At 32.6% G+C, this 14881-nt stretch overlaps 2 protein-coding genes across 2 annotated transcripts; one reads left to right on the forward strand and one right to left on the reverse strand.

Moving 5' to 3' along the window:
• Positions 1-91: 91 nt before the first annotated feature.
• LOC125192134 (uncharacterized) lies at positions 92-5490 on the forward strand. Its single transcript, XM_089069847.1, has 6 exons — positions 92-456; positions 4416-4574; positions 4664-4738; positions 4813-4938; positions 5027-5122; positions 5200-5490. The coding sequence occupies exons 1-6, from the start codon at positions 354-356 to the stop codon at positions 5268-5270; spliced, it is 630 nt and encodes a 209-aa protein (XP_088925973.1). The 5' UTR covers positions 92-353; the 3' UTR covers positions 5271-5490.
• A 251-nt stretch (positions 5491-5741) lies between these two features.
• LOC148927207 (uncharacterized) lies at positions 5742-6107 on the reverse strand. The gene has a single exon (XM_089056520.1). It carries the CDS (start codon positions 6105-6107, stop codon positions 5742-5744), a length of 366 nt encoding a protein of 121 aa, XP_088912646.1.
• Positions 6108-14881: the final 8774 nt, after the last annotated feature.

Below are 14881 nucleotides of genomic sequence, written 5' to 3' on the forward strand. Positions count from 1 at the left end.
TTTGCTTATTGCTTGATGTGTCATTTGCTACTCACAACTAATATATCCACCAAATCATTAATTGCTACTCCTAAAACCAAGTTTTGGGTAAGTTTTTGGGCTGAAGAAATAAATATAAATTGGGCTTCAAAATCACAAAAAGTAGAAAATGAAGCTCGGAAATAGTGACGTTGAACAAAGGCCTAACTACCAACCGCTCCCATTATACATTTTGTCCAAATCCAAAATCCGGCGTTGAAATTTAAACATATTTACAAATGGTAATTAAGAGCAGTACCAAACACCTAACTTGTCACTCCCTTTTATCTTCATCTTAATCTTACATTTTTTTACTTTTGTAAGGAGGTTTAGAGATGGCTACAGTTCTTTACGCTGTTTTCGTTGCAGTTACAATCGCTCTTCAATCTTCCATCGCCGCCGCCAACTTCGCCGTCCCTTTTCTATCACCATTTATCGGTATGTCTTCTTATTGATCTTGTCGGAAAACCTCTGCCTAATTTGATTTTGTGTGTGTCTTTATTCAGAAAGCTTTCCGTTTCGATTGAGGTTTTGCACAAAAAAGTTCAACAATAATAGTAGCTTTATTTAGTTGGATACTAATTCATGAATTAGTATGTGTATGTATGCGTTTATTTTTTGTACAGTACTTGTTCTGTTGTTTGGGGGATCTCTAGAGTCTCTTGTTTATATTTTGTGATTATAAGATATCCTTATTTTTCTGGGTGACATGCAGCTGTTTTTGGATAGTTTTACATATATGGAGTATTTAATTATGTTTCCCATGCTTTAATTTGAAAGTATCATTTTATTCACAGGATTACTTAGAAACCACTTTGTAAAGTTGATGAAATAAATATGAGAGAATACATACTTTAACGGTGAGACATTGTGGGTTGTAAATTCTCTTTATTTTCAAGTGAATGCTATTTCTATATCATAGAGAGTAAGTAATCATATAGATAAAAATAAAAAAAATTCGGATTTTTTATTCGGTTTGATTTTATTTTCTAAGAAAATTGGGTTTCGAATCAAATCAAATCACCACGTAAATGAAAACATAATCAATTTTTATAGAATAGTTATCTATATATACGACTATAAATGAAAATCAAATCAAATTGTTTTTTGAATTGTTATACTTTTTCATGCAAGTTCGATTTTTCGATTTAGTTTTGTTTATGATTTCTCAGGTTCAATTTTATTTTAATTTCGGTTCAATTAGGTGTCATTTCTTGAAGAAATTAAATTTGATTTTGGTGAAAAATCGGCGTAATGCTAGGATGAGTCTGGAATTAAATAAGGTTCACAAATATAATTATGTTTATTTAAAAATATTGTATGAAGTATTATTTAAATGCTTCGTTATATTTTATTTTCTTAAAAATAATTGCAATTTTGAATATGAATATTTATTTAATCCACAATACTATAATACTACTAGTATTTATGTAATTCTAAAATTATCCTATGAATATATACGAATTATAAGTAAAAAAATTAAATTTTACAAATAATTTTAATAATCTAAATGAAACTTTTTGTTTTTATTTACAAATTTAAAAATACATGACATATTAAAAAATGCATGAAAAATACATACACGGGGAAGTGGGTTTGGGCTAAGTCCGAAGTTATAAGTGGGTTTGGGCTAAGTCCGAATTTATAAAAAAAGAATTCCTCGAAAAGTTAAGGATTGGTAATCTTTTTTAGAAATCGAATGAGTTCGGTCTTATACATACATGGGCATGGTCATAGAAAAGGAACTCAATCCAACCTAGCCCACTTCGGTGGTGTGTCTGGCCTGGGCCGAGCCAGGCCCCAAATTGTCTTACCATGGCGGGTTTGGATCTGTCCAATTCATTTGACAACTCTACTTACACATATCTGATTTATTTCGTGAAATATGATAGCAGCAATAAAAGAGAAAATAATAACAGATTATGATCACAACCAATATTATTGCATTAACACCCATCGAATCTCAGTATACGTTTGACTTCATACGTCGACAGTTTCTCTATATATATAAATCCAAATCCCATATTATTACATAAATCTTTTTTTATTTCATAGATATGATATGATCTCGTTCGACAAGTATTTGCTGCACCGAAATACCTAGCAATTTAGCTCTATTTTACTGTAAACGCTCGAATTTCACTACACATTTTTTATAGTATCATTTTCTATAGAAGGTTGAATATGGCTGCAGTTGTGTATTTTGGTTTTGTTGTTATAACACTAGCCCTGGGATCTGCCTCCGCCTCTACCTCCACCAAATTCAGCATCCCATTTCTCGGTTTGTCTTAATTAATTTGGTGCCATTTGTTTTCTTAACTCGAAAACTTTGGTTTCGGTATTTCCATTTTCAGTTTAATCATCTATTATTACTCTGTTTTATTGATTTATGGATTGATTATATTGTGATTGCAAAATGAGGCAACTAATTTTTTTTCTCTTATTGTGTGTTTCTTGGAATGAAATTTTGTTATATAAGTGAAACTATTTGTGGGTAATGCGAGTATGTGATACCGTATTCTTTTATTTCTAAGTGATTAGCGAAATTGATATTCGTGCATGTGTTCGTGAATACGAAATTGTCTTATTTTTCATTAGGAATATCAATTGCATCAGTTTCAATTGATTAATAGTAGCATTACTCAAGTTGCGGGTTAATCAAATTGGAATTTTATCGGATTAAAATTTTCATCAAAACTCTTAACATCCACATTACATGCTAGGTTACCGGTTTAATCAGGCTAAAAAAATAAATATTACTCATTTCGTCCGTGAATTGGAGTCCCGTTTTTCTATTTTAGTTCATCCGAAAATAGGAGTCCCTATTCATTTTTACTGAATGAAATGAGACTCCTAATGACGGATGGATGGAGTATATCTAATCCATATATTTTTATTTCTATACATCCTACATTTATAATACATAAACATATAAAAAAAATTAAAGAGATTTATTACTATATAAACACAAATATAATTAATACTACTAGTATAAAATTTAAATATATAGTCTAAGAATGATAGTATTTGATAAATACTGTACTGTTAAATGTTTTCATGTATAAGTAAAGAATGTGAATTTGTGATGATATTTGCAAGTTAAAAAACGTAATTAAGATTTTTAAATTAAAATGAAACATAACAAATTTTGATAAATATTACCGAATGTTTTATATTTTTTACGAACTTGTTATACTTCATCCGTCCATAAAAAATAGGTCTGTTGGTGAATGACACGAATTTTAATACATAATTAGTACTACTAGAAAAATATAGATTAAGTAGGCAAAGTAGGAGAGAATGAGAAGATGTAAATAAAGTACTCCTTCCGTCCCACTGATCCACTCTAAGTAACTCATTTTTTTTTTGGGATGTCTCACTTTAAATGACACATTTCTGAATATGGAAACATCATTCGCTTCGCAAGGGTGTGATTGCTCTTTCTAATAACTATAGATTTAAAAGTTTTTAAACTATATATGCACATGTGTCCGTGTTGATTTAATTTTTCTCTCTTACTTTATTCTCTCTACTTTCTTCACAAAACAATACTACATAAAATCTCGTGCCAAATTAGAAATGCTCCAATTAGAAAGGAACGGGGGAGTATAAGAGAGAAAGATAAGGAAATAGAGGAGACAAATAGAAGTAACTTCCCATTTTTGTATGGTGAGTACTAATTTTGATGGACCAATGGAAATTAAAAAGATGAGACAATTTTCGTACATGGAGAGTATTAATAAAACTAATGCATATATATTGAAGTGTCAAATCTTGCCAAATAAGATAGGAAGAACATTCAATAGTTGCACTTAGGGCAAACTCATCGGCTAATCAAACTATAGATTTTATTGGCTATAGAGACTTTCAACTATAATCCTTAAAATTTAGCAGGATATTTGGATGAGTAAAGATTTTTGGTTGCAATGACATTCGTGCTTCTATATTTATACTATTTTGATGTGATTCATGAAACAAATTACTCGTGCATTTGACTATGGAATCCTTGTTTAAAATACTCCCTCTGTTCCAAGATAAGTGAGTCATATTCCTTTTAGGGATGTCCCACTATAAGTGAGTCATTTCTATTTTTAGCAAAAAATCGTCTCTCTTACTTTATTCTCTACTTACTTTACTTCTCTACTTTTCTCTGTCTCATACACTCATTTCCATACTTTAACTCTTTTAATATCAATTCCTTAAATTTTGTGCCCAAAAGAAATGTTTTGCTTATCTTGAAATGGAGGGAGTACTCCATTTTTTTATCTTGAAACAAGCTTCCTAGGGAATGCATATTCCATTTCATAACTATGTTATAAGTTATTCTTGAAAGAAAATACGCGTGTAACTAGGGAATGCTTATTGTATCTCATATTTATATGATTGTTGATAATTAGGTGATAAAGTGTGCAAAGTAGTTGTTTGTGGAAAGGGAAAGTGCGTGGCTTCTAATAGTAGCAGTCTTGGATACGAGTGTGAATGCGACGAAGGCTGGACACAATCACGCCCACATGATAGCAACTCCTTCAAATTCCTGCCTTGCGTTGTTCCCTACTGTCAGTTCTTTCTAATCTCACCAAATATTCAGATTACATTTACTGTCGTTGTGGTTTTTCATCGTTTGTTTGTTTATCTCAAGGTGCAGTCAATGTCAGCGGTGATAAAGCTCCTGCTCCTGCTCCAGAACCCAGCCACAACAAATCAAGCAGCTTTATTGATCGTATGAAACCAGTCTTAATTTGCAATCTCTTCTTTGATCATTTAATTGATTCCCACATTGATCATGTGTTGCAGCCTGCTCGTGGACTAACTGTGGAGGGGGCACGTGCAAGAAGACGTCCATGCTCACTCACACGTGTGAGTGTAACGAGGGCTATGACAACTTGTTCAATTCCACTGCTTTCCCATGCTACAAAAAACGTATGTAGTTACTCATTTTAATTCTATTTTAGACTTATAATGTTACAAAATTCAGAATCCAGATGCATGGCATGGTGTTTGTTTTCAGGTGCAATTGGAGGGGACAGCCCGGATCCGGGAAACAGCACGACGAACTCATCGGATTCGAGCCCTGGGCAAAGCTCCAGTGAAGTTGCTGACAGCGGTGAGAAATTTTCTACACAATGCTGCGTTACCTTTTGTTTCATCGCAAATCAACTGTTTAATTTGGGTTTGTTGCAGCTTCAAGCTTTATCACCTGCAGTTGGTTGATTGCCGTGGTTGCAATGTCAGCTCCATTTCTGTGGAACTAAGTTGAAAGAGGCATCCATCTTGCGATTCATTATCATAGTTGTTACTACAATATTTAAAGCTGGTGTGGTTTTGGTTTGGTTACGTTATTGTAGGATTATAGTTGTGTAGAAGAAGGCATTCTCGTTATATCCTTTTCACATGGAAGTATGGAACTCACTCTTAGACTCATCTACCACCTTTGCAGACCTAAATAAACTAAATCGAATTCCAATTCGAAAATCCACAAGAATTTGTTGAGTATATAGCCTTAGGATTATTAGATATTTTTGCAAAATTGTTTCGTAATAAGTGAGTTTAAACTTTAATTGCTTTGCATGATTTTACATTATTTTGTTATTTATGTTTGGTATAGTTTGTAGTATATAACAAGCAAGTAACAAAGCGTAATGAAATGAAAATACTTAGGATTTTGACAAGTGCAAAATTGGGCTATCTAATCTGAAAATAAGAATGAAAGTGGTTTTATGGTGTTAATAGTCGTGAGAAGGCAAAAATGGATCCAATCCATATTGTTTAGCGTGGAGCTTTTTATAGTTAGCGAATAGCTGGTCGGCCTCTCTTTGGTTACGCATCAAAGCTTTACGATAATAAGGGCGTAAATCCAAGGGATCCTCCATAGCCATTAATTTATAGCTCCACATCGCCTCTTGCATCTCCTTTAGCAGCAACCGCATGTCCTCCAGGAACTTCATCTGCGCCATGATCATCCGCTCCTCCTTGGGCTTCATCTCCCTCTGCGGCGCGTGGATCAGCCGCGGATTCCGGGAGAGAACCTCCTCGAAATCAACGAGCGCCTCTTCGAACCTCCCTATCTCGGTCAGCATCCTCTCGACCATGCGCCTCCACTCCTCCTTTTCCGCCTTCGATACAACCGAGAGCCTCTCATAGTCGGAGAGGGATTGGTGTAAGTTTTGTGTCTCACATATGTGACATGTGATAGAATCCTAAATAGATTTGGATTTTAGTATAATACATTATTTGGTATAAGACACATTTTACCCTAATTAATTGACTATCAATTAATTATTGTCACATATCAATTAATTAAATAATCATATTATATTTCTCCAAAGAGAATATATGTTCATATATATATATGTGCCGATTGATTGCCAATGATTGGAAAAGATTGATTACATAATCTTTTTATGGAATGAATATTCATTCCCTTGGCCATCAAGTAAAGAATCGTGCGTATATATCATTAAGATTTGATTGTGATCAATTGGTAATATTAATAGACGGAAGATTATATTCTTGGTCAATAAGAAACGTATTTACTAATTATTTTGGGCCTCTTTGATGGAAAGGGCTTTTAAGGTTTCATAATTAGGGTTTGTCCTCTCTCTGCCTATAAATACAAGTGTGGTGATCCCATCAAAACACACACATTACAGAGAACACATAAACGTGAGAAAGAGAGAGAAACAAATCATTGGAGTTGGAGTTGCGCCATACGCCGAAAGGAGTTCAAGGAAATCGTCTCCTCCTTCCTCAATCGCTTCCGCTATGGATCGCCAAGGTATATTTCGATCCTATTATGTTTATGGTTTTACGTGAAATACATGATGTTCGAAGATCTTGCTTTACTTATATTCAATTATGTCTTCTTGAATATATGATGATAAATTATGTCCAACATGTGGTATCAGAGCCAGGTTGAGAACTCATGTATTTTCGTATTATTGAAAAACCATAATGTTTGAATTTTAATTTAAATAAATTATTGATTAACTTGAGAATCATGTTTGTGTATATTTGGTTCTCGGTTTACAGCTTTCGGTATTTTTCTTCCGTCAAGAAATTTACGGAATAGTAATTCAAGTTGGTTGACTCAATTAGTTTATTACGTATGCAAATTTAATGAATCATATGACTACACGCTTATCAAATTGCACAATTATGTACTGATGGGATGTTATGTTAGAAAATTGTTTCTGCCTGAATATTTAATTTAATACCCATGATTTATGAATTGTGTATTGTTCGGCTGTTTTCATAGAAAATTTGTTTCAGCATGAATATTTGATTTTGTTCACATAATTTTGACTGGAATTATAGTTAATCTCTTTATCAGATTGTTTATTTTGTATGATTATACTTTAAAATATATTGTTTCCAAATTAATTCTATCTATGTATATGGAATAGATTTGGGTATATTGATTGTGTATATAATGTATGTAAATTGAGTTTGAATATATGTATTGGTGAATTGTTATTTCAATTAAATGTTTCATGATTATGAATCTACCGAGACGGTGGAATGAATGATTACATAATTCAATTCTCGTTTTAACATGTATTTTGATTATATTATGTTTATTTTGCAATCACCAAAGTGAGGCAAAATAAGGAGAGTCTATAATCAAATTCATATTAAAATTTGTTTAAGCAATTAATCTCTATATGTTCTTGATTATATTATGTTTATTTTATAATCACCAAAGTGAGGTAAAATAATAGTTTATAATCAAATTAAGTGAAAATCTGCTTAAACAATTAATCGCTATACATTATTGATTATATTATGTTTATTTTGCAATCACCAAAGTGAGGTAAAATGAGAAGAGTTTATAATCAAGTTAATATGAAAATCTATGTATGCAATTAATCATCAAGCTTGTTGTGGCTATTCATTATCTAAATAGTTTGTTTGTTATAAGGTCTAGATTCCCAAAGGAAATAGTCTTTGCAACATAATAAACACTTATGGAGTTAATAATTTAAACTGGTGTCGATTACCCAAAGGTAACGCCAATTTATTATTACTCAATTATTGAACTAAGATATGAATATTAAAAGCATGATTTTTATAATTGTATGAAGACTACCCAAAGGAGTTTTCATAATTGCCTCATGATATGGGTTTTCAAATTAATGTTCGTGTTATTATTCAAAGCTTTTATATGTGAGCATTCATTTCTTAATTGCTCTTATAATGTAAAAACATATATTTTGCTACTAGTATGTTTATCTCAAATTTTCCCGCACTTAATGGAACTAACTTCTTTGAATGGAAAGAGAAACTTAAGTTCACTCTTGAAGTAATGGACTAGGACCTAACACTGTTGAATGATAAACCAATTATTTTATGATCAAAGTAGTTGGCTGATTACCCATAATGCTAGGGAAAATCTAGCAGGACTAAGTTTACAATTCATTAGAATGTTTATTGCAAATAAAGTCTCTTAACAACTGACATTGCAAAAGAATGTTTGTAGAATGTTGAACATCGCTTCACAACTGCATATAACTCTCTTGCAGAAAAACTTATGAAGGATCTCATAAGCATGCAATATGATGACTATGTACGAGCATGTGATGAACATAAATAACATCTCTTCTAAGCTGGAAAAGTTAGGATTACAGGTGGATGAAGATTTCTTTGTCCAATTCATCCTAACTTCCTTACCTCCTTAATATAGACCATTCCAAATTGATTCACTATACAAGATTAGTGGACTCTTAAAGAATTGAGAAACGTATTGGTCTAGGAGAAGCATAAGATGAAGAAGTATGGAATGAGTGCATCTCATGCTCACATTGCAACCGAAGGGGCGTCTAAAGGATAATATTCATTCGAATTTATCATTCTTATGGCATAAAGGAACTGGATCATACTTCTAGTGAAAGAATTAAGAGGCTTATAAAGGATAATATTCATTCGAATTTAGACTTTACAAAGCATTACCGTTTGTGTGGATTGTATTAAGTGTAAACAAACCAAACACAATAGTAAAAATGCCACAAGAAGCAATGAGCTCCATAAAATTATACATACAAATATTTGCGGACCTTTTGATGTCTCGACTTTTGGTGGAGAAAAATATTTTATCACCTTTATTGATTATTTTTTTGCGTTATGAATTTATTTATTGCATGAAAAATCTCAGGCATAGTTGAACATTTTATGACTGAGGTTGAAAGGCAATTAAATAGAATGGTGAAAATTATTCGATCTAGAGGTGGTGAATTTTATGGTCGTACCACTAAAATAAGTCAATTACATGGACCTTTTGCCAAATACTTAGAAAAGCATGGCATTTATGCTTAATATACTATGCCAAGTACGTCTCAGCAGAATGATGTTGCTGAGAGACGAAACCGAACTCTCATGGAAATGGTTAGAAGTATGTTAATTCTACCTTACCCATATCGTTGTGAATTTATGCTCCTAGAACCGCTATTTATGTATTAAACTGAGTTTTTAGTAAGGTTGTACCAAAGACTCTCTTATGAACTTTGGACAGGTAGAAAACCCAGTTTGCAGTACCTTCATGTTTGGGGCTGTCTAGCGGAAACTAGAGTATACTCTTTGCAAGAAAAGAAATTGGATTTTGGACAGATAGTGGTTATTTTGTGGGTTACTAGAAAAATCCAAAGGGTATCAATTTTATTGTCCTAATGATAGCATGAGAATTATGGAAACTAGAAATATATGATTCTTTAAGAATGGTGAGATCAGTGGAGTTTTAACACTCATAATGCGGTCATTAATGAAATAAGGGTATAACCTTCTTCCCTCATTTCCTCAAGAATTAAGCGTGCCAAATATTGTTGAACAGCCTAACAATATTTGAATGACCAACCACTTAATGATGATGCCAAAGTCATTGAACATGGGTGTGGAAGAAGCATCTACAGAAGTGCCATTTCTGATGACTATGTGGCATATCTCCAAGAATCCGAATGTGATATAGGAATGAATACATAATGATCCAGTTTCATATTCACTAGCCATTAAGTGTAATAATTCTAATAAATGGATTGATGCATGATAGATGAGTTAAAATCTATGGATTAAAGTCTGGGACCTTGTTGAATTACCCGATAAACAAAAGTGTATTAGGTGTAATTGGGTCCTCAAGACCAAATTCGACATAAATGGTTTAATCTAACGATTTTAAGCCAGACTTGTTGCCAAAGGTTATACTCAGAAAAGATAGCATTAATTATAAAGAGACTTTCTCAAGTATCAAAGGACTCACTTAGAATCATTTTGGCACTTGTAATCATTTTGGCACTTGTAGCCCATTTCGACTTGGAACTACATCAAATGGATGTGAAAAACTGCTTTTCTAAATGGCGATTTGTAAGAAGAAGTCTACATGAAACAACCTGAAGACTTCATTAAGAAATGGAATGAAATTTTTAGTCTGCAAACTTAAGACATCAATTTATGGACTGAAACAAGCTTCTCGACAATGGTATTTTAAATTCCATGACACTATTACTGCTTTTGGTTTTAAAGAAAACACTGTTGATCGGTGTATATACCTCAAGGTTAGTGGGAGCAAGTTCATATTTTTGGTTTTGTATGTTGATGATATATTGCTTGCGAATAGTGACATTGGATTACTACATGACACTAAAATTATCTCTTTGAAAATTTCAACATAAAAGATATGTGTGAGACATCCTATGTCATAGGATAGAAATATCTTGTGATCAATCACGTGGACTCTTGGATTGTCTCATAAAAGCTACATAGATCGAATCTTTTAGAGAGATACGGCATGAGTGCATGTTCTCCAAGTGTTGTTCCAATTCATAAAGGTGACAAATTCAGTTTGAATCAATGTCCAAAAACTGAATTAGAACGTAAGATGAAAAATATTCCTTATACATTTATCGTGGGAAGTTTGATGTATGCTTAAGTCTGTACTAGACCAGACATCAACTTTGCAGTTGGAATGTTAGGCCGTTACCAAAGTAACCCTGGTTTTGAACATTGGAGAACTGCAAAGATAATAATGAGATACTTAAAGGGAACAAAAGATTTTATGCTCACATTACGGAAATCTGATCAACTAGAAATTATTGGATTTCCATTAAAGCTAAATTTATGGTTTGCTTTGAAGCATTAATGATTGCAAAATTTTATTTCAGGGCTTGGTATTGTCTCCTCAATATCCAAGCCGTTGAAATTATATTTTGATGATAGTGCAATCGTATATTTCTGTAAGTATGACAAGTATTCAAGGAGCTAAACACATGGAATTAAAGTTTCTTGTCGTGAAAGATAAAGTTTGGGAACAAAGAATATCTATAGAATGTATAAGCACGCAGCTTATAGTTGCTGATCCATTGACTAAGGTGTTACCGCTTAAGACATTTATGGAATAAGTTAACATAATGGGTCTTGGGTATGGAAACGTCTAATTCTTTATGTTTCCATGTTGGTTCAGACACTTAAGTTATAGATATTTTGAATTCAATAAAGTTGTTTCTACTTTTCCTGCATATACTTATTATTTGATATGCATATGTACGTTTTTAGTATTAATGCAGGAGGTCTTGAAATAAGACAATTACGGACGCGGTGTCACTTATAGATTATATTAGAGTGGATATTGGTGATGTGGTACATGGAAGGAACTATATCGATTGAATGATATACGCCCGCCATGACCCGCATTAGTAGTCTCTCTAATATAATACTTATGTTTGCCAATAATGAAAGTATTTATAAAGTTCAATATTATGCGCGTCTTATGATTATTATGTCTATTTTACCGTGACTCTGTCAAGTGTGACAAGTGGGAGAATAGAAAGCTTTGTGTCCCACATGTTCGCCAAGTGGGAGAATGTAAGTTTTGTGTCTCACATATGTGACATGTGATAGAATCCTAAATAGATTTGGATTTTAGTATAATACATTATTTGGTATAAGACACATTTTACCCTAATTAATTGACTATCAATTAATTATTGTCACATATCAATTAATTAAATAATCATATTATATTTCTCCAAAGAGAATATATGTTCATATATATATATATATATATATATATATATATATGTGCCTATTGATTGCCAATGATTGGAAAAGATTGATTACATAATCTTTTTATGGAATGAATATTCATTCCCTTGGCCATCAAGTAAAGAATCGTTCGTATATATCATTAAGATTTGATTGTGATCAATTGGTAATATTAATAGACGGAAGATTATATTCTTGGTCAATAAGAAACGTATTTACTAATTATTTTGGGCCTCTTTGATGGAAAGGGCTTTTAAGGTTTCATAATTAGGGTTTGTCCTCTCTCTGCCTATAAATACAAGTGTGGTGATCCCATCAAAACACACACATTACAGAGAACACATAAACGTGAGAAAGAGAGAGAAACAAATCCTTGGAGTTGGAGTTGCGCCATACGCCGAAAGGAGTTCAAGGAAATCGTCTCCTCCTTCCTCAATCACTTCCGCTATGGATCGCCAAGGTATATTTCGATCCTATTATGTTTATGGTTTTACGTGAAATACATGATGTTCGAAGATCTTGCTTTACTTATATTCAATTATGTCTTCTTGAATATATGATGATAAATTATGTCCAACAATTGGGAGAGAATACTCAGCGCTACCTATTAGGCTTTGCGCCAGGGCAGGGGTGGGAAGCTTCCAGAATGTTGCGGCGGAGAATATGACGGCGCAAGCGGCTGCTTTTAGGTGAGGAAGGAAGGGGTTTGGTGGATTGGTTGAGGAGGTGGAGGCGGCTTTGATAGCGAATTTTTTCTTGTGTGAGGAGAGGATGGGGGCTGGGAGGAGAATGCGGGTGGTAGCGGAGCCCACCGGCGGCACAAATAGAGGGGCGGTGATTGAGAGATTGGACTTCATTTTAGTTTTGAAGATGAATTTAATTGACCATGCGTAGTTTGCATTTAAAGAGTAGTACTCCTTCCGTCCCGGCTAAAATGACACATTGCTTAGCCGGCACGGTGTTTAAGAACTTATTGGTTAAAGTGTTTAATTGGAGAGAGAGAATGTGTGTCTAAGTATTAAAGTAGAAAGATAAAGAAAGATGGATATTTTAATAGGAGTGAGAAAAAGTGGTTGAGTGTATTAATTGGAGAGAGAAACTTACCAAAAAACGAAATGTGTCATCTTAGTTGGGACAAACTAAAAACGAAAATGTGTCATCTTAAGCGGGACGGAGGGAGTAGTATTCAACCGTCACGGAAAGTGCTCAATCTTAATTAATTCTGTTATAATATGGGGCGATATATTGGATCTCTTTTGCGATTATTTAATTAATTCTGTTATGATATGGAGCGAGATAAATAAACTTAAATCATGCTTTTGAAATTAATTCTGTTGAAATTAATTCTGACATGGAGCGAGATAAATAAACTTAAATCATGCTTTTAAAAAATTTCAAAGATACGGAGTATTCATTCTTGTCATCTCAATTTAATACTATTATTTAGAAAAAAATAGCAATTTAGTGAATTAATTTATGATATTAATTAACGCGTACACTACCCAACTAAATCACTATATATAATTGTAAAATAATTTGCACTTAATTAGCAATAGTATATTTTTTAAATAAATTGCATTAGTTTATTTAATACTTTTATAGTCTAATTTTTAGTTTTTTCTATTGTTCATTGTGCTGTTCTTTCCTAGTTTGTTCTTTTTATGTTAAATCTTTTAAAATATTTATCAATGCAATAGCATGAAATCATTTATTTAATATATGGAATTTTTTTTAAAAATTAAATATGTTTCTTATTCAGATTTATTACTCAATGTCCCGGGAAACAACTTCACAAAGCCCGGAAGGGATCACCTCCTACATTATATTCTACATTTGCTAATACACCATTTTAAAGTGGACATGTGGAACCCATAATTATGGTAGAATCTATTTTCAATACAACCTCTCCCATATTTCCTCCATTTACCATTTTTAATCTAAATGTGTTAACTCTTTTTATAAATAATTGTAGTAGTTAATTAACGTTTCTATATTTTTAATTACGAAGTGAATTATGCTTATTACGAGACCAGTTTATGAATTATGAATCTATTTAAACCTAATTAATTAGGCACACAATGTCTTTCTATAATCTTAGCAAATACACTTGTTTATACACGAATGTGTTCTTCTTTGCAAAGAAAATAATGTGAAAAGTTATGATATATATATATATATAGGGGTGCGTTAAAATGACAACACTCTTAAAATGACAATGTGACAACACGCTAAACTGCAATATTATATATGCTAGACTGCAATAGTATAAACGCTAGACTGCAATCTATAGATTGCAGTCTAGCGTATTGGATATTGCAGTCGGGAAAAGTTGCAGTCTAGTGTATTGGATATTGCAGTCCGTGAAAATTTATCCTTGAGCAATTTTTATGATTGCCACATGGCAGCTTATTATTCGTCTACATGTACAAATGATTGGCTAGGAATGGTGGTATGGTGTTACTTTAAGAGGTGTTGTCATTTTAACACAATCCTATATATATATATATATATATATATATATAGGGTAGTGATAAAATGCAAACCCATATATTGTACAAACTCCAAACTTTTTCAACACAATATCAATATAATGTCAACACAGTATAAAATTTCAAGATTCTGATATCAACACAATGTCAACACAATTTCAACACAACATCAACCGTTGACATTGTGTTGACATTTTTTGTTGCTATTATTTCATGATCTGTTGATATTTTCTAACGGTCCAGATCAAAGTTTGGAGTTTGTACAATATTTAGAGTTTGCATTTGATCACGTACCTATATATATATATATATATAGGGGTGCATTAAGGTCCTTACACCCCCTTAGTCTT

The sequence above is a fragment of the Salvia hispanica genome, chromosome 4 (genome assembly GCF_029641045.1).
Source record: "Salvia hispanica isolate PSC_SH4W2 chromosome 4, Shi_PSC_v1, whole genome shotgun sequence".
Classification (NCBI taxonomy): domain Eukaryota; kingdom Viridiplantae; phylum Streptophyta; class Magnoliopsida; order Lamiales; family Lamiaceae; genus Salvia; species Salvia hispanica.